Source organism: Diceros bicornis, chromosome 17 (assembly GCF_020826845.1).
Source record: "Diceros bicornis minor isolate mBicDic1 chromosome 17, mDicBic1.mat.cur, whole genome shotgun sequence".
Lineage (NCBI taxonomy): Eukaryota > Metazoa > Chordata > Mammalia > Perissodactyla > Rhinocerotidae > Diceros > Diceros bicornis.
The window spans coordinates 36,337,030-36,357,195 of record NC_080756.1 but is presented as its reverse complement, the minus strand read 5'-3'; the positions used below and the strand labels follow the sequence as shown (position 1 = coordinate 36,357,195).

Below are 20,166 nucleotides of genomic sequence, written 5' to 3'. Positions count from 1 at the left end.
GATGTTGGCAGATGCCAGAGTGACATAGTCAGAGGGCCTTAACCTCAAAGGAGCCAAGGATTTTAAAAGAAGGCAGAGGAATCAGTCTAAAAGTAACGATCCGTCAAGAATCCTCACGGTGGATGAGAGAGAAAAGAGGCTTTACTTGACAAAGCTGCTGAGAAAGTGGGGTGGCCTTAGGGGACAGTGAGCCTTCACTTAAAGCAAGAAGGTGGAGGGAACGCTTAGAGAAGAGGATAAGGACAGAGGAGCACTTGGAGAGTGGGACAGAGAGGGAGAGGAAGAGTCTGGGAGACTGAGGAGGAGAGAAATAGCTGGGACAGAGCAGGTGTCACGGAATGTCATGGAGATAACAGTGGGGCCAGAGCTGGAAAAAGGGTCTAGTGTTTACACTTTGTGCACTGAATGGTAAAAGCTCTTTCAAGAGAGTGGGCAACTAGCCTAGTAGCCAGAGGTCTTGTCTACCTCTCCTAAGGGGATGGGGACTCTACGTATGGCGCAGCCTATTTGTTGAATGAATAAACAGATAAATGACTGCATGCACCAAGGTGGTAGACAGTGAGAAGCCTAAAGAAAGTATCCTCTCAAAGGTTTGCCCAAGCGTGAGACTACTGCTGGTTACCACTTCTGGCAAGCTATTCTCTGATTACCATACTCTGGCATTTTAAAACAAAGTGAAATCAACTCAATGCCTGGGATGGAAATTATATTAGTACATGTCTCTGAGTTAGTATCTTCAACATTATTCCATCTATCTGATATTAATTAAAATAAGCATTTGATCTGATTTTAATTGTCCCTGTGCTCTCATTTAGATTATTTTGTGCCACCGACTCCTTAAACCAAGCTGCTACATTGTGTTCATTAACGCATCACATTTGTTTTCCCTATTCCATGACTGTAGAAGTAGTATGGTCTATAATTTGAGTTTTAATTAAAAATTCAGCCAAAGGCTAGGAACAACTGAGAAAAGATAAACCTAACAATCACACTGAGCAATCTGCAAATATTCAAAATGTTGTGTGTCGTTTTATCGTAACTAAGATTTATACAAAAAATGCTTGAGATTTTCAAGCACCAGATGGAATGTGCAGAAACCAAACCTACCCTGAAGAAATCAGCAAATGGTAGCAGTTCAAAATCATTAAACACAAGAAGAAATATGTTAAGGTGTTATTTTTGTGTTATTTTCACAAGAAAATCGTTTTCCTCTGACAGCCATGGGTGACATTCCTACAGCTTTGTGAGTTGATGCCAGAATAGAATGAAAGACAGTCTCATGTAGTGACTATAAACATGGGCTCTGGAGCCAGAAACCTCACTTTCACACTGGCTCCACCATTTTTCTGCTGGGTGACCATGGGCAAGTTCCATAAACTTTCTGTGCTGCAGTTTCCTCAATGTGTTGTTATGAGGGTTAAATCAATTAATATTGTAAAGCATCTAGCTTTTATTATATATTAAACACCATAAAAATTGTAGCTGATGCAATTATTTAGAGCATGTACCTGAAAGTGGATGAGAATACATTTCCCTTTTTAATTTTTATTTTTTTAAGATTTCTTGAACCCCCAGGTTTCTAGAGGTAGTAAAAGGAGTGAAAGTCTTAAAGAGGTAGTTTCAAAAGGTAAAATCAAATTTAAATTATTTATTTTCCCTACCACGTGGAGAACCATCATACACAGCATAGAATCAGAAAACTTTGAATTATCATACAATCCAGCTATTCCACTGCTGAGTATTTATCCAAAGAACATGAAAACACAAAGGCATAAAGATACATGCACCCCTATGTTAACTACAGCATTATTCACAACAGCCAAGACTTGGAAGCAACCTAGGTGCCCATCAAGGGACGAATGGATAAAGAAGATGTGGTATATATACACAGAGGAATACTACTCAGCCATAAAAAACAATGAAATCTGGCCATTTGTGACAATATGGATGGACCTTGAGGGTATTATGCTAAGTGAAATAAGTCAGAGGGACAAAGTCAAATACCATGTGATATCACTCATAAGTAGAAGACAAAAACAACAACAAACAATCATAGAGACAGAGATTGGTTTGGTGGTTACCAGAAAGGAAGGGGGGAGGGAGGAGGGCAAAAGGGGTGATTAGGCTCATGTGTGTGTTGATGGATTGTAGTTAGTCTTTGGGTGGTGAACGTGATGTAATCTATACAGAAATCAAAATATAACGACCTACACCTGAAATTTATATAATGTTATAAACCAATGTTACTGCAATAAAAAAAAAAAAAAACTTCTCAACTTCCAAATAAAAAAAAAAACCTTGATTCATATCCTCGCTCTGCCAGTTACGAATCGTAGGCTTCTTACTAGATCATTTTACCCTCTGGGTCTCAGTCTTCTTATCTATAAAATGAAGATTAAAAAATATTTTCCTGCCTCAGAGAGTTATTGTGAGGGTCCAAGTGCACACAGACACATTGTTGCTTTCAAATAGCTTCTCTAGAGATGCACAATCAGTAACAGTTAAATAATAACAATAATAATAATGTGGTTTTAGTGCCTCTTATACTAGGTCGTATACCTCCTCTGCGAGGACCTGTTTAAATAGTAGTCCAGAGATGAATGTATGTGACAGAAAAAGTGAAATGTATCAGGCCCAATCTGCCTCACAACCTTTATATCCCTTTTCCTCTTTACCAGGGTAACAGCACAGAGCAGTTCTAAACACCAATTTTGTCCTGTGGCAGGAGAGCCTGATGCTACTTGAGATCAATAGTTGGTGGACTCAGAAGCTAGTTACTCTGACAAACTCAGTGTCCTAGTTCAGATGACCGGGCCTCAGCCTCTCTCCAGAGCCCCAGTTGCTCCCACGTTCTTGTGGTTTTATAGTGGGCTTTTCCCACTTCTTTTGTGGCCTGAGTTTCTTGCTTGTTCTTCCCAGGTCCCGTCTCAGGGAAGGGAGCTCTTCCTGAACGAGAAGCCCAGTGGCTAGAGCCTTTCTCCTACTTGCTTGCCTTCAGATCCAGTCATCCTTCCTCTCCTGCAGTCTCCCTTAGCTGAGCTCCCACCATTACTGTGTCTGGGGGTTCCCCATTTCCTCCCCTTTTGCCTTCCAAGCCAGACAGCAAGCAAAGACTACACAGCCCATCGAACATGGTGCTTTCTGTAACATAATCTCCTTCAATCAACCCTCTACGCTGTAGCTCTCTCTGCGGCTGGCCCAACTTTGCAGGTGTGTCAAGTTATCAAGAAACCTGCCACTTCCTGGGTTACAAAAAGATGCAAAGTAGAACTTGAAGTGATACTTCTACAATCTACTTCTCGGATATGACTAGTAAAGGTCAATGCATTGTACTTGCAGAAAGTCGATAACATTTATTTCTACTGTGTGTAAATAAGTTAGTCCACAAACATTTATTGAGCAACTTCTGTGTGCAGGACACAATGCTAGACATGAGGAATACTTCAGCGAATAACATTGCCAGCCTCTGCCCTCAATAGCACAACGCTTTGTGGCGTGTGGAGTGAGACTGGAGAGAAATACAGAAGAACTATACCCTTATAGAACTAGCACTGAAAGGCCTTCGGGGCACTTCTTCACCTAACGCATCAGACCTAACCTTAAGGAGTTTTTAACTTATTTAAAGGAGTTTTTAACTTATTTAAAATAACACACACCAAAGAAAACCTTCATAAGGCATGATATTAAAAGGTCTACGCTGGGGCCAGCCTGGTGGCGTAGTGGTTAATTTCACACACTCTGCTTGGGCGGCCTGGGGTTAGCAGGTTCAGATCCCGGGTGTGGACCTAGGCACTGCTCATCAGGCCATGCTGTGGCAGGTGTCCCACGTACAAAGTAGAGGAAGATGGGCACAGACGTTAGGCTAGGGCCAATCTTCCTCAGCAAAAAAGAGAAGATATTGGCAACGGATGTTAGTTCATGGCCAATCTTCCTCACAAAAAAAAACAAAGGTCTACACTAATAATACAAATGTAAGTGCTGAAATGATTACAAACTAGAATAATATGGAGTTAAAAGAAACTAATCATGGAACACTTCCTGAAAAAGAGTTTAGGTTACATTTAGGTAGAGATAATTAACATGATAATTTATCAATTTTAGTGTTTTTTTCTTTTCTTTTTGTTCTTTTTTTTTTCACTTTCTATGTTATCCAAGTTTATTTTTTAATCACAATACCATTTTCTACCCACAATCATTAACTACCAAATGTCTTACACTTACTAGAGGCAATGAATGGTTGGTTAATTTTTGAAGATTGGTAATATTTTCATCATGACCTTTCAGTCATCAGTATCTACAGAATTATAGCATATCTCAAAAACCATTGAGTCAATGATGTTATTATGTCAGATTTTAAAATTGGAAAGTAAAGGCAAGATGTAATTAAGAACTTTATAATTTTTGGTAATAATGAGGTTACAATGACTTTGATAAATCTGGTAAACTTATCACTTTTATGGCCTAATAAGTGACCACGCCAGCCCAACAAAGTGTAAATTTCTAAAAGCAATTGTTGCTTTTGTGCCCATCTTAATGATCAGTCTTTTTGCCTAGATGTCTTTATTTTATACAATAAAAATTTCAAAATGGAAGAGTATACTAATTATGCTTCTAAAACAGATCTCTTACTGTAAGGAAACATCAACACATTTTCATATTTCCAGCCATTTAGTTACATAGTTAAAATACAACACACACACACAAACACATATACTCACACATTCACAATATAGGAATGATTAAGATGATACAACACTTTTGCAACATCACTTAATGTTTAAAACAACATTAGAACATTGCCAAACAAATTGTACTCACCTCTAAAATGTATTTAATAAGAAATTCTAGAAAATACAGCTGATGCTAAAACTGAAATTTGTTTTCCCTTAGCAAAACAGTTATTATCAAATTCTTAAGTTACAGTGCACTCCGTGTAGCAATTCTACTTAAATGTGTTTATTTGCCTGCTAGAAAGTGACATGAGTCTATGCATAGAGTGAATGATTCTGCACAGACTCTTACAATAAGAGGAGCTTGATACAATTACAAATTCGCAACAATGCAATTACTACTGGGACTGACAGGTCTGCATATTTGCTGTATGAGTTAAGTTCCTTGGTATAATTCTGACTTATTCTTTTTGCTGCTCCTCCTCAAAATCAGAAATAAAAGATTAGTTACAATGATTTGATTTTTTTTTCTGCCAAAGAAAAGAATAGATTCTTATTAACTGAGTTGACTAAATTTTAGAGTTAAAAAAAAAAGATGGAAAATATCTTAAAAACAAGTCAAGGCATCATTTCTTAAAGATCTTTATTCCATATCACTCCAGATACCAACTTTCAAATCAAGAAGCCACTGTCTGCCATCATTGTTCAACATGTAAACACCATCTACCCCACCTGGGCATTTGTAAAGATCACAGCTCTCAATTAGATGCTATGCTGTTTGTTGAATGCCACATTTCCACAAAGGGCTGTCTACGACAGTCATCTTATAAAGTATTGTTTAGAACTTTCACATCTAATATTCAGGCTACTAACAACTCAGACCATGCTCACAGGGTGGGGTTTGAGGAGCTCTTATACTGATCTGTAGGTCCGTAAAAATAAATCTTAAAAATCCCTATACCTAGGGGCTGGCCTAGTGGTGTAGTAGTTAAGTTTGCGCCCCCTGCTTCCGAGGCCCAGGGTTCACGGGCTCAGACCCTGGGCGTGGACCTACGCATTGCTCATCAAGCCATGCTGTGGCGGCATCCCACATACAAAATGGAGGAAGATGGGCACGGGTGTTAGCTCAGGGCTAATCTTCCTCAGCAAAAAGAAGAGGATTGCCAATGGATGTTAGCTCAGAGCCAGTCTTCCTCACACACACACACACACACAAAATCCCTATAGCTATTGCATCATATTGTTCGCAATCAGCTTGGTCTAAAATCTTCAAGCCTTTCCTTAGCAGCTCGCTGAATAAATGGTTTATGCTTTCCAGTACACTGTATGCAAATTTTATCAAGAATAAAATTAAGGAATTTTTCATTTTATTTAGTTGAATATCTGAGAAAATAGAAGAGTTGTGATTATAAATCATATAACCTGTTTGGCTCTAATGTGCTAGCGACGAATGTGAGATCAGGAGCCAAAATGTTTGGGTTAGAATACCAGCTCTCTTCCTTCTACCTTGAACTCCATACCTCAGTTTCCTCATCAATAAAAGGGAGATAATAATACTACCTATGATACAGAGTTGAAGACTAAATAAGATAATACATATAAAGGATCAGAAACAGTATCTGACATATAGTAAGCTCCCAATAAATGCTAGCTATTATTACTTTATAAAAACTAGTGCTTAATTGCACCATAGCTATTGTAGAGGAAGTTTCTAGATCCCTCTGCAATAATATTTCAAGGATATATGGCATTTTAAACCTGAACATTTTAACAATATTGCTTGAATAAACATCTTTGTTGTCTTGTAGATTATATGTATGTCAGTGTAACTTACGAGTAGACAGGAATATATTCACAGGGGAAATTATGATTGGCATTCTAAATAGGTCAACTTCTTTGACTACACCATAAGGAAAGTGACTTTAAATTACCAGTTCCATCTATCAGTGAATATTTTCAGTGCTCATTATCTTCACCAATTCTAAAATACAGAAGCAACGAATTTTATATGTCTAGGATCAGTTTGTAGACATCTTTACTATTTATGATTTATATATGATTATCCCATTTTATGAGAAATAATTGATAATGCTCCGTAAATCTTAATGAGAATATACTAAAGAGTATAAGATAAAGAAAACTTACCAAAAAAAAAAAACCTTAAAACCAAACCAATCCTCTGAACACAGTCCTTATTTCTGGCTCCCCCTCATCAGCCCACCTCTATCCAACCCATATAGCTCTTTTTATCTCCATCACCACCTCAGGTAAACCCTCACTCAGATCTGAACCTAAAATATCTTTTTTTTTTTTGAGGGTATTATGCAAAGTGAAATAAGTCAGAGGGAGAAGGTCAAATACCGTATGATTTCCTTCATTAATTAGTAGATAATAACAACAACAAACAAACACATAGAGACAGAGATTGGATTGGTGGTTACCAGAGGGGAAAGGGAGAGGGACGAGGGCAAAAGGGATAATTCGGCACATGTGTGTGGTGATGGGTTGTAATTAGAATTTGGGTGGTGAACATAATGTAATCTATGCAGAAATAGAAGTACAATGATGTACACCTGAAATTTATACAATGTTATAAACCAATGTTACTGCAATAAACAAAAAATTTTTAAAAATAAAAATAAAATATCTTTAAATACACAAAACAAAAGTGTGGTGCTGTCATTAAGCCACTCTGTTCAACAGCACACATATCCTATCAGCTATTTCTTTTTTCTGGTAAAGAGGTCTTGGAAATAAGAGTAGAACAAAATGGCTTTAAGGATCGAGAACACTAGAAATCATACTGCCCTAACTCCATTTTAAAGCATTCTTTCTCTTTCCCTTCCCAAATATTGCAATATGCATAATTTTTACAAGTGCAAATAAATATTCCTGTTGTCATTACCTAAAAGAAGCCTTTCAAATATGACCAATCCCAAAAGAACACTGAGCCTTCAAGGTTGTGAGAGTTACATCCTTTGAAATTTTTTGCTTTTCTACCTAAACAATACTTACATGGAGTTTTTATAAAACTCAGGTGACTTTTCCCCTTGAGGACTTTCTATATATAATTTTCATGTTTTATCCTTCAATAAAAACAAGTACTATAACTTATACTATAATATATAGTGCATATGTGATCACTAGATGATTTCACACAAAGACACACACAACAGAAAACTAAATTTTCCTTTAGTTATATTATTTTATGGAGAATCTTCAAGATATTGCCCAACCACATCTTATCTCTCAGCCTTCTGGCACTGACTAAGGAACATGAAACAAGGAAGAATATTAAGTAAAATTAATTCAGGAATTGTAATCAAAGGCATCATAAATTGTAAATGTTTTTAAATAATTGACTAAATACGAGATGAAATGTGGTTACATGATGATTTTCCTTAATATATCATACAGAGAAGGCTAACAAAATCAGAAAACTGGGATCTCAACATTGGAAATTGTTTTAAAGGGCATCTGGTTCAACCATGAAGCAAATTTATGCTTCATTGCTTTTTTGTTTTTTAATTTTTACCAGCTACACACACACACACACACACACACACACACAAACTTCTGGTATCAGAGACCAAAGAAACAAAAATGAAAATGGAGATTTTCTTTTAAGGTGACATTTGAAGTTTAAATAGGTAGAATCACAAATGTAATCTTAGGATAGCCAGTGTGAAAAACCCTGGTATGAGTTTTCTGTTTTGATTTAATACTGAGAGATCTCTTGGGAATGCTTCAAGACACAGACACTAGACCACTAGACAGCCAGTTGACTGGGTATTAGACAACCAGGTATTAGGTCACCTCTGTGACGTAACGCAAGTCACTTCTCTGAGTCTCTCCACATCACAAACATGGAGATTATACTGCCTCCTCTATATACTTCCTAGAATTGTTGAAAGATAATTTTAAAATACTTTGAAAACACCAAAGTGCTATCAATTCAAAGCATTTTTTGCTATATTCATTCACATTTAAACTGCTCTACATAGTAATTTTAATCAGCCACAGGTAAGCCCTCCGTCTACATTCGACATGCCATTTCTCATTGTCAGTAAAAGGATTATTGTGATAATCGGATAATGGCTCTTCCCAAAGATGTCTATGCCCTAACCACCAGAACCGGTGCACGTGTTACCCACGGCAAAAGGACTTGGCAGGTGTGATTAAATTAAGGATCTTGAGATGGAAGATTACACTGGATTATCTAGATGGCTCTGATGTAATCACAAGTGTCCTTAGAGAGGTAGTAGGGTCAGAGCAAGAGAAGGGGATGTGACAATGGAGTGTGTGTGTGTGTGTGTGTGTGTGTGTGTGTGTGTGTGGAGAGAGAGAGAGAGAGAGAGAGAGGTTGAAAGACGCTACATTGCTGACTCTGCAGATGGAGGACGAAGTCACAAGCCAAGGAATGCAGGAGGCTTCTAGGAGCAAGAAAAGTCAAAGAAACGAATTTTCCCCTACAGTTTCCAGAAAGAACACATCCCTGCCAACACCTTGATTTTAAGCTTTTGACCTCTAAAATTGTAAGAGAATAAATTTGTGTGGTTCTAAACCACTAAGTTTTTGGTAAATAGAAAACTAATACAATCATGAAAACACAGCCACCTATTATCCCACTATTGATAATCAGGGTTTGTTTCTGAGAGCACACAATGAGTTGTAAAATAATAGCTTTGACCAGTTTCTGAATCTGTTACCCAGTGCCATTTCACCCAGACTGGTGAGTCATTTAGCTGCCTCCACTGGCATGGATAATTGAGCCAATTGAAGCCCTGTTCTTGCACTTGCTGTGTGACCTCCGGCAAATCACATAACCTCACTGGGTCTCAATGATATCATTTACAAAACAAGGAGCTTGGACTAAATACCCAGAAACAGCCTGAAGCATCATAAGAGAGAGGCACAAAGTGTTCTGGTAATTCTACTGAGAAAATAATCCCCACTGGCTGGAACAATTGATAAGTACTACCCATGAGCTCCTGCACAAAGATAAAACCAGGGGTATTGAGGCTTGTTTGGATTTTAGCAATCCATGACTCTAGATGTAGCAAAGTTCAGTGCAGCATAAGCCTGAGGAACATTTCCGGTACACTGAGTAACACAGATTTCTGGAGGCTAATGGAGGAGCAAGGAGGCCGGTGGGGGGAAGAAAGCATAGGGGATATAATGGAGGGCCTGGAACACCAAGGCAGTGCAGAGCCCCTGACGGTTTCTGAAAAGCTCTTATGATCTCTGCAGACTATTACAGGAGACGACTAGCATGTGAAGTGTACCCCATGGTGGCCCTTAGCAAGCTGTGTCATTCATCTCCTTCATTCCCAGTGCCCAGGCCCACAATAACCGGCATTTAATAGTTGTTCACACATATGTGTTAGATGACTGAGTGAATAACCTCAACTAGCTTTTCTCATCTTAAGTCTTCCCTGAGGGCTAAGTCTTGGTGGTGCCATTCACATCATATCTTACACGAATGGTACCCCTTGGATTTATGAAAACAGCAGCCCCACCTCCCTTCAAGGGAGTCTCAGAGAACTGGACTCCTGGTGCTTTCTAGACAAGAGATAATGAAAGCCTGAACTAGTGACAGCAGTGGGAATGGAAAGGAGAAACAGATGCCAGCATGATTTATTTTAGGGTGGTTTGGGAGATACATGAAAATACTCTTCACTAGTCAAAGTAAAATCTGACTTGATTTCTTTCCTATTTTCCTTTAGAGTAATTCAATAATAATCTGTTATATAAAATTGGCAGGCTTATCATGTATCGCCTGTTAAATAAGCACAAGTTACTGTTACCATAAACCTCACTCTTCTGTCAAAAATTTATATTGACCTCATTTTTCTACTTTAGCATCTAGCACTTCAGTCAAAATCAAACCATCTTCAGCAATATTTTAAGGAATCAGAAAAAGACAACAAAATGTCCCAAGGAACTCTACCATTTTTTAAAAGCATACCATATACTCAAACTTATAAGCGTTTTTCTTGAGTTCTCTGTCACAGAAACATTTGCTAAAATAGAGCTGACTGCCTTTATGTCAATAATTTTTTTCCCAAATATAGTTTAAATGAAGAGAACTAATGCAAAGCAGAAGTCTTTCTGATTACTGAAGCAAAGATTGATTCAAATGGAGTATTCTGAAGTTATGCCCCTTCTATTAATATCCAAGATTCCATTCTATTTCTTTTCTACGAGATTACATTTAAAAAAAAAAAAACCTTACCACCACAATCTTATTGGAATTAGAAAGCACACACATAAATTAATAAATAAAATAAAATCATTCCAATTTTAAACATTATTAAGGAACATGGTACAAATTTTGTTTGATAATTAACATAAAAGTGTAGGTAGCTAGCTAAAAAAAACCTTCGCTAGATTATATTTTATATTTAAGTGTATCACCTTGAGTATTAAACATGCTGCTAGCTATTTCTTAATGAGCACCTGAGCTGTCACTTTCAATAACAGACTGACAATTATTATCTATAAGTTGGTATTTCCTGAAAACCATTTGTGCAATGCTTAAATTAATATAGTTAAGAATAGAAAGTTACTGTTCTGTTTATAAAAAATAGTATTATTTTATAATACTTGGCATAATATTATAGCAAGTGAAATGAAAATATATTTACAACAAAAAATCAATATATGCCAAAATGCATAAAACATTTCAATATGTAGCAGAACTTTATACAAAATCTAATAATGAATCTCAGTTGCTCATTGTTAAAAAAGGTCATTGGTTCATTCAAGCTATATGAGAAAAATATACATAATCAAGATAAAATATAATAAAACAAATAAACCAAATACTTGGGCCATTCTAATCTTAGTTATTTCTCATTTGAAAGCAGACATGAAAGATGAATACCAAAAAACCTCAAATTATCTAATTCATCTAAGTACACATGCCAATAATATGTAATACAAGTAATCGTATAATAGCCTATTGTAATTCATTGGTTATAGTAATCTAGAAGTTCTACTTTGTTTTCAAATACTAAAAATTTTTTAAAAATACCTCTTCCACAAAGCTGTCTTTCTTCTCTAGCATTTCTCGTAAAGTCTGAAGAATTTTAATGCACAGTTTTTCTTCTTTCTCCATTAGTTTCTTTGTGTGATTAATCAACCTTAAAGCAAAACATTAAATCTTAAATAGGACAATGATTTCTCTTCAAGCTATATACTGACATTATATACTAGAGGGAAAAAAATCACACTATTATTTGAGAATATGAAGTAAACAAGATATTTGTTTTCCAAAGTCTTAAAATTACACTTCAGCTTATAGATTTTGTATTATAAACCATCCTTTGTTTTACAGGCATATCTCAGGGCTTCTAAATTTATTCAGGTAGCATACTTTTAGTGGGACACAATACTCTTTGAAAAACAATGAAATATTGATTATCTTTAATCTCATCATATGAACTAAAACAACTTTACTAGTAGAGAAATATGAATATTTGCATTATATTACATTTTATTATTTATATACTGTATTACTTTCTATGTACTATATCACATTAATTACACAGTAGCAGTACACAACATCGCAACCTTAGCATAATGGGCTGCTTTCCAATTTCCATTAATAATAATGTGCTATTTTTCACTGCTAAGGCTTGGTAGAAACAGGCAGATTTCATGATTAGAAGCAAAAACACAAACAAAATGTTACATCAACACAGTCTATCCATTTACTCTTTTTGCTATAATTTGAGCAAAAATTATAATTAATTTTCTATTGGTAACCTTTGCACTGCTGTTAGGTCAGGAGAAAAGTTTGAGGATCACAGTTTTATATCATCCCCAAGTACTCAAAATCAAGTAAAATGTTCAGAATCAGAATTTGTAGCTTAGCATATATAACTCTGAAAAATCTGGTTCTCAAAGTGACAACGTGAGACACGAGTCTTCCTAGAAAAACAAAATGATCTAGAATATAATGGAATGCTCCAGTTCCAGTGACATAATAGGAGTGCTGTGGGACATACCCCTGAGGAAAAGTGATCTTTCACTAGATAATGGCTAGCGTTATCAGGTGTCAGGGTGAAGGATAAAGACGTCCCATGGATCCTCTCAATCCATCCTTACAACAAGCCAATGCTACAGGTCCTATTATCAGGCTAATTTTGCTAATGAGAAAACAGAAGTCCAGAGAGATAAAACAACTTGCCTCTAGTTACACAATTATTAAGTGGCAGGATCTGGAAATAGACCCAGGTCTATCTGACTTCAGAGCCAAGATTCTGGAGCATCACTTTGTGGTGACATGACACAGTTCACCAATCTCTTGAGCCTCAGAGCTACTGTGATGAGAGTCCCTACACACACTAGGCTGCACACAGCCACCTCTTACATGATATAGTTAAGTGTTACAACAGAGGTAATGGCAAATGCCATAAACTGGACAAAGAAACTTACATTCTGTTAGGGAATTGCCTAGGGCTTATCAGAGAAGACTTCAGTGACGAGATAATATTTAACTATGAAGATTTCACCTGGCAGGGAAAAGTGGCAAGAGAAGGCATCTTTGCAAAGGGAACAGTATGAACAAAGGACAGAGGCAGAAAGCTGACCTTCATGTCCAAGAAATGATAAGTCTCCAATTGCCAGCTGACACTTAAAGACCTTGAAGAGAAGCGTGTAAGACATGCAATCTGGAAAGAAGGAACTGGGAATATTATGCTCAAGAATCTGGAATTTACTCTATAGAAGATAGGGAACCACTGTTTTAAAGGACCTGAGTTACCCTGCCTTTGTGTGAAAGATGATGTGGAAGAGTGAGAACAAGGCAAAAGATGAATAGGGTGTGTGATGGGGTAAGGATACAAGAAGCAATATAGAAATAAAATAGCCAAGACTGGGTAAATAATGACATCTGAGAAGTGGAAATAGAGGAGGAAAGACAGACCACAGATGCCTGAAACTTATGGATTGGGTTAGGAGATGGACTGTGAGACTTTTAAATGATACCTACGTCATGCTGAAGGAGTAGCATGCAGTGAAGGAATAGTGATTTCCTTTTAGACATGTTAAGTCTGAGCAAGGTGTTATATATCTATGTGGTCAGATTAGCAGGCAGAGTAACTGTTCAAAAGTTCTCCTTGCAAGGAAAAAACCTGCCTCTCTAAAACTTCTGCTATTTGGTCCTTTCTTTCACATGATAGTCTTGGAATACACGAACATAGTTTTGATGGGCACTGTAAATTGTTTTTGATTTTTTTTCTCTCTCAGGCTATTTTAATTTTCTTTAACTTTTCTTTAGACAAAATATTTAATTCACTAACCATTTGAAAATATCAAGCATAAGGATGAATACCATTTGCTAGGGATTTATATAAGATATTCATCCATCACAGAATGTTTGGTTAAGTTAGATCAGTAGCTTTCAAATATTTTTTTCAATGATCTAAGTAAAAAATAAGTTTCACAAAGCAACTCCCCATATAAATATGTGTGTGTGAGTGTGTTTGTAAAATTAACAAAAAAGTTGCCTTTACTATATGAGATGCATTCTGATATTTTATATTCTTTCCTAATTCATTTTTAAAATTAACGGTTGTCTCTCCTCCCTGTGCTAATTTTTAAATCCATAGATGGACCACATCCCACAGTTTGAAAAACACTGAGATTCTCCTTCATAAGGGAGGAGTAAGTGCCGATTTGAACAGACGGTAACCTGTCGCTTTAAAGGTTAACACCCACATTGACCTATTCTCTCTTTATTCTCTTCTCTCTGACTCTATGTGACTAAGTAGGTATGTGAACTTGGGTTCTTTCCTGGGATCTGTCCCTCATATTCTCCAGCAGACCCATCTGAGTCAACAAGTTCCAAGAATTAAATTCATTTGAGGAAGTCGGAAGTCGGAAGCTGCACTAAGGCCTGGGACCTAAGCTGTATTTCCCAACTAAGCTTTACCAGAGAGCTCTGCACAGTAATACAAGGTCCCTTGCATAGCTACTAATAAAGTTGGATTCTAATTTTATTAGATATCCTTGCAAATAAAACCCTTGGTTCTTCAGAGTTGGGGAAGGAGTAGGATAAGCACTACAGCAAAAAGTAGATATTCCTGAGCCTCCAGCCATAACACAATCATAACAGCACAAAAGTCTCTTCTCTAACCACTAAAGTATGTGTGACATCCTCTTCCTCCATCTGAATGTAGGATCTGTAATATGTTCCCATTATCATATCACTCTGCTTCTCTCCTTTTAGTTTACCTAATGTTGCAAAAGACCTGCCTCATCTTCAGCACAGGTCGGTATTTTCTTGACATTCTGAGTTACTTTATGAGTTACTATAACAGTTACAGTATTTTCTCGACACTGTGAGTTACCTTCTCATAGATCTAGATCTTTAAGTTCTAGACCAGTGCTATCCAACAGAACTTCTTCTGCAATAATTGAAACGTTCTGTATCTGTGCTGTCAAATTTGTTAGCCACTAGCCACATATGGCTATTGAGCACTTAAAATGTGGCAAATGTGACTGACGAACTGAATATTTTATTTTAATTAACTTAAATTTTATTTATATAGCTGTGTGTAGCTAGTAGTTACTGTATTGACAGCCAAATTCTTGACACTGAGTCAGCAAACATTGTTTCCAAAGAGCCAAATAGTAAATATTTTAGGCTTTGTGGGCCTTATAGTCTCTGCGGCAACTAGACAACGCTGCTCTGATAGTATGAAAGCAGCCACAGACAATGTGTAAATGAATGTGTGTGGCTGTGTTTCAATAACACTTTATTTGCAAAAATGATCGTGGGGACCGATTTACCCCTGTTCTAGACTATCAAATCTCTGGGATATACCTATAGTATTATATTAACTTCCTGGGGTTAAAATTCTTAGGGTTATTACCCACTTTTTAACCTATATTCTATACATTAATAAGTATTCATAGGAGGCAAAGGGCATTTTTCAAAGACCTCCTATTTTTATACTGAATTACTAGGCAATACCTATATTTAATTTTTTTTTCTAATTGCCTCCACACTCATCAGTTTTGCAGATAATCTCGACCTCTTCATTTAAAAATTCTTATTAGAAAACTGGCAAGTGTGCAAACACATTCTTCCCAGTCCCCTTAAGATACAGTGGGCCTAGAGCCAAGAATCCATGATTCCAGCCATAATATAGAAACTCCAACTATCCTTCAACATGATCCCTGTAGTCAGTTCTTCTCATCTCATAACTTGTTTTCTCTCCCCAAATCCCGGCTTTAACTGGTAAAAGAAAGGGACACACTTCTTGCGTCCCCTCGTCCTTCAATTTCTGCCTCAGTACATCACAGTCAATAGAGGAGGTTTCAAGACCTCTTTCAGCAATATCCTCAACCACATAGGAATTAGCTGTGATGGATAATGGTCAAGGGGGTTGGCAGCCTCATCCGACTCTCAATCCAGATACTCCTCCCAAGAAGACCAACAATCTCTGACTGGCCATCCTGAGTCTACTTGTGATTACTTGCAAATCACTCAATGAAGTGTCCTCAACATTAAGACATGTCTCTTCCTCCTGGAGCTAATTATTCTTTTTCTCACAACTGCTTATACTTACAGATCTTCCTTGAGAATTGTTGATTTACCATTAAAATGAAAATATTCTAGGATAAACATATCAACTATAATAGATCTGACAACACCACAAAAATGCTGAGAGACATAAGTAAATGAAAGAGCTGCAGATGAGGATCATCAAGGCAGCATGGCAGAGCTCTGAGTTGAGACTTAATAGTTCTTCCCCTGAAGCCTGAGCCTCAGCTCTCTCAACTCTAAAACAAGGCTGACCTCTCCCTCTCTCAGAGTGTTGGTGCAGGTTAGATAAAATAGGTAAGCACACATAAGACAATAACGCACAAAGTAAGACCTCAATAAATGTTAGTTCCCTTTCCTTCCTATGTTAATGAAAATCACTGATTTTTAAACAGGAATCTTTTTAAAGGTCACACCATATAATTACACAGAAGAATCAGAACCAAAATATTTCATGTGATATTTTGTGCCCGATAATGACACATTCCATTTTCAGTAAATTTTAGTAAAATACGCTAACTTGAACTTTGCTAAAATAAAATTTCAATGGAATCACGTTAATTATTTTGGAAGTATATTTTAACACGGATTTTAGACCTTTCCCATACTCTGTGGACTATCACTATGTACCAGCAGCGTAAAAAGGAGAAAGGCCGTGTCAGAGGCCAAATCCACGTGGTGACACTAGCAGAATCTCAGATTGTACCCACTTACTTGGACATGAAAGCCCCACATCTTATTCTTGCATCAGTCCCTTCAGGGAACAGTAGTTCTGGACTGTACAACACATCGACCAATACTGAGAATTCAGCCTGCATCATCGAGCTGAACTGCTGCTCCAAGGAGGCCACTACATCCTAAGGAATAAAGCACAAGAGAACCCATGTGAAGACCTAAGTCAGATTTTATCCTTTGAAGATATGACAAGCCTAAGAATGCTAACCAGGAATGGGATGGGGGAATTTCAGAGAAGATGTACCTTACCTTCCCAAGGCACCGAATGCCTGTGCTTTAAGTACAGTCTGCTTTTCTGTATGAATATTGCCTGGGTCTCCTTTTCCATTTATAAGATAAGAGAGGGGTGGGTAGCTATATGATTTCTAAGGATATACGTAGAAGATGGTACAAGATGAAAAGTCAGTAAAGCCACCATTACAGGGCCTGCAGTGTCTAAGATTGTAATGGAGACATGACAGGTCTTCATCAAACTGGAGTAAATTGAGCTATGCCTGAGAAACAGCTAAAAAAAAAGATTTCATATGTGTCCTTGGTCATCCAGAACTAACCATTTCTTCCAATGGGGAAATTCCTTGATATATTATTTGAAGAAATATTAGTACTACAAAGGGTTCAATGACATTTAATAGTATTTCAAATTACATTTTTTGATAGACAGTATTGGTCACCTATCCCACAGCGTTTCCTCACCCTCTTCCTTGCTAACAGAATCCCCATGTTGTTTCTCAATTAGGCAGCAACATTCTCAGGGAGATGAGCCTGCTCATCTTAGGGTCAAGGTTGATTAGTTTAAGCCAGACATGGTCATCCCATTTCTCCTGGAGTGATTGGTCTAGGCATGATTATGTGACACAGTCCTGGCCAATAAGACATCAGGTGAAGTCTGCTGAGCATGTGGGGTATGGGGGGATGTTGGAAGAGGAAGGGGTGGACTCTTTCACAACTACCTACAGCTCTCAAGACAGCTTGAGAGTGTGAATCAACATATTTTTTTATTGTTTAAGTCACTTTTAGTTTAATATTGTGTTAATTATAGCTGAAATCATCCGAACTGATGTGTTTCTAAAATGGACTGTGGACAATGATAATTTACTGAACATTCTTTAATAATTAAAGCACCTCCTTTTTGTTTTTAAAATAATTATGCTAGAAGACAAAGAAAATCTCACATAGAGCAATACTTTATTTACCCATAGCTATGGCATATTTTGTTAAGCAGAAAACTGACTGCCAATTGCTTATTGTTACTCTCAGCTACAGCAACACAGATGGGGGCAACACCTCTCTTGATTTCTTATGGCTAGATGTCAGGAGTTAACTCTTAAGTAACTCTTTCTTCCCTTTTTAGTAAAAGTCATCATTTTTACTTCAGCTACTCTAAATAAGCTTTCTGAGAAATTTCTGATGACAGTTAAAAGAGACTACCAGGAAGGAAATAACATAAATGGGAAACTAGATATTATACAAAGAAGGGAAGAGAATAGGTTACTAAATATGACCATATTTAATAAAACATTACTAAAATGTTGCTATTTTTCAGATTACCACTCTTCTTCATTTCATTTACTAAAGAAGTTGTGCTCAGGCTCCTACGATGTGAATTCTGTTTTCATCTCTTATTTTGATCATGGGCCAACTATGTAATCTCTCTAACTTGTTATTTCCCCATGTGAAAACTCAGGATAATGATACTAGCAACCACATGGGCTTGCTGTGAGGAAGAAAGGTAACTACACAGAACAGCCTCACACACTACTGGCCACTTATTATTCCTTAATAAATGTTAGTAATCATTAATTTTGAGTACCAGTTAGCTGCAATCATCAGCCTGTTGCCAAATCCAGTGGTTATTTTTCTGTGCTCATATTACCCAACCACTGCTAAGCATTTCACACACTTGTTCCTAGTCTGTCAAACACTTTCTGCTCTTCGCTTCTGTGACATCACACTTCCTTTATTTTCCACCTATTTCTTGACTATTCCTTCACCAACTGCTGGTAGCTCCTGGCTCTTCCTCTTCTACATCTACACTTTCTTGCGAGAGATCTCATCCAAGTCCAGGGTCTTAATCTCATATATATGCTGAAACTTCCAACACTTACACTTCCTGCATGGACATCTTTCCAAGCCACTCCAGACTTATATATTCAACTACCTATTTGACATACCACATAAATATCTAAACAGGCATCTTAAACTTAAAATTCCTCATATAGAACTCCTGACTCCAACTCTCTCATTCTTCCCCACATAACAAATGATCCAATCATATCATACCCAGGCTCATCCTTGATTCCTCTTTCCATCACCCCATCCATCCATCTACCAAGTCCTGTTGGCCCTACAACCAAATATATCCAAAATTCATCCACCTCTCTTCATAACTATTGCTACCCCCTTAAGCCAAGCCACCATCACCTTTTGCCTAATTTAATGCAATAGACTCACTGCTTCCATGTCTAGACTGTATAATCCACTCATCACTCAAAATCCACTGTGATCTCTTAAAAGATAAACCAAGTCATGCTTATCCTCTGCTGAAAATCTCCAATGATTTACCATCTCACTGAGAATAAAATCCAAATGCCTTACTATGGAAGTCTCTACGTAACTTGGCTCCTTATTTCATAATACTCTCCTACTTTGCTCACTAAACTCCTGCCCCAATGGGCTTCTCTTGGTTACTCAAAACCACCAAGCTCATTCCTACCTAAGCACCTTTACACTTACTATTCCCTCCTCATAAAATTCTCTGTCCTCAAATCTTTGAATAGATTATTCTTCTTCATCCTTTCAGTCTCAACTCAAATGTCACTTCAACGGGAGAGGAGCTTCCTAACTATAGGATCATCCTCCCAGTAATTCTCACCACGTTGTTACCCTGCTTTACTTTATTCACAGCAGTTTCAATTATCTAACATTCTGTCATTTATTTGATGGGCTAGGATGTGTGTTCCATGAGGTCACAGACCTCACGGATCTATCTCCAGCACACAATGGCTGGTATAGAGTTTTCACCAAATACATATTTACTTAATGAATGCCAATGACTGTGCCAAAAAAAGTTTAGGGCATACCCTCTCTATGCTGATTTACGCTACTATTTCTCTCTCCTCTGAACCATGATACTTATTTGGTTCTCAAGAACCTGACTCCTCTCCTCACTGATCTTGCTTTTTTTCTCTTTAATTTGACCATTCT

General features: G+C 37.2%; 1 protein-coding gene across 1 annotated transcript in view; it reads right to left on the bottom strand.

Moving 5' to 3' along the window:
• The window catches only part of ITPR2 (inositol 1,4,5-trisphosphate receptor type 2), a 472,032-nt gene that overhangs the window by 207,024 nt on the left and 244,842 nt on the right, over positions 1-20,166 (bottom strand). The window contains exons 36-37 of the mRNA XM_058558623.1: positions 16,942-17,084; positions 11,707-11,815 (exon numbers count right to left, since the gene is read on the bottom strand). Of these exons, the coding sequence (XP_058414606.1) occupies positions 11,707-11,815; positions 16,942-17,084 (252 nt within the window). The remainder of the gene's footprint in view (positions 1-11,706; positions 11,816-16,941; positions 17,085-20,166) is intronic.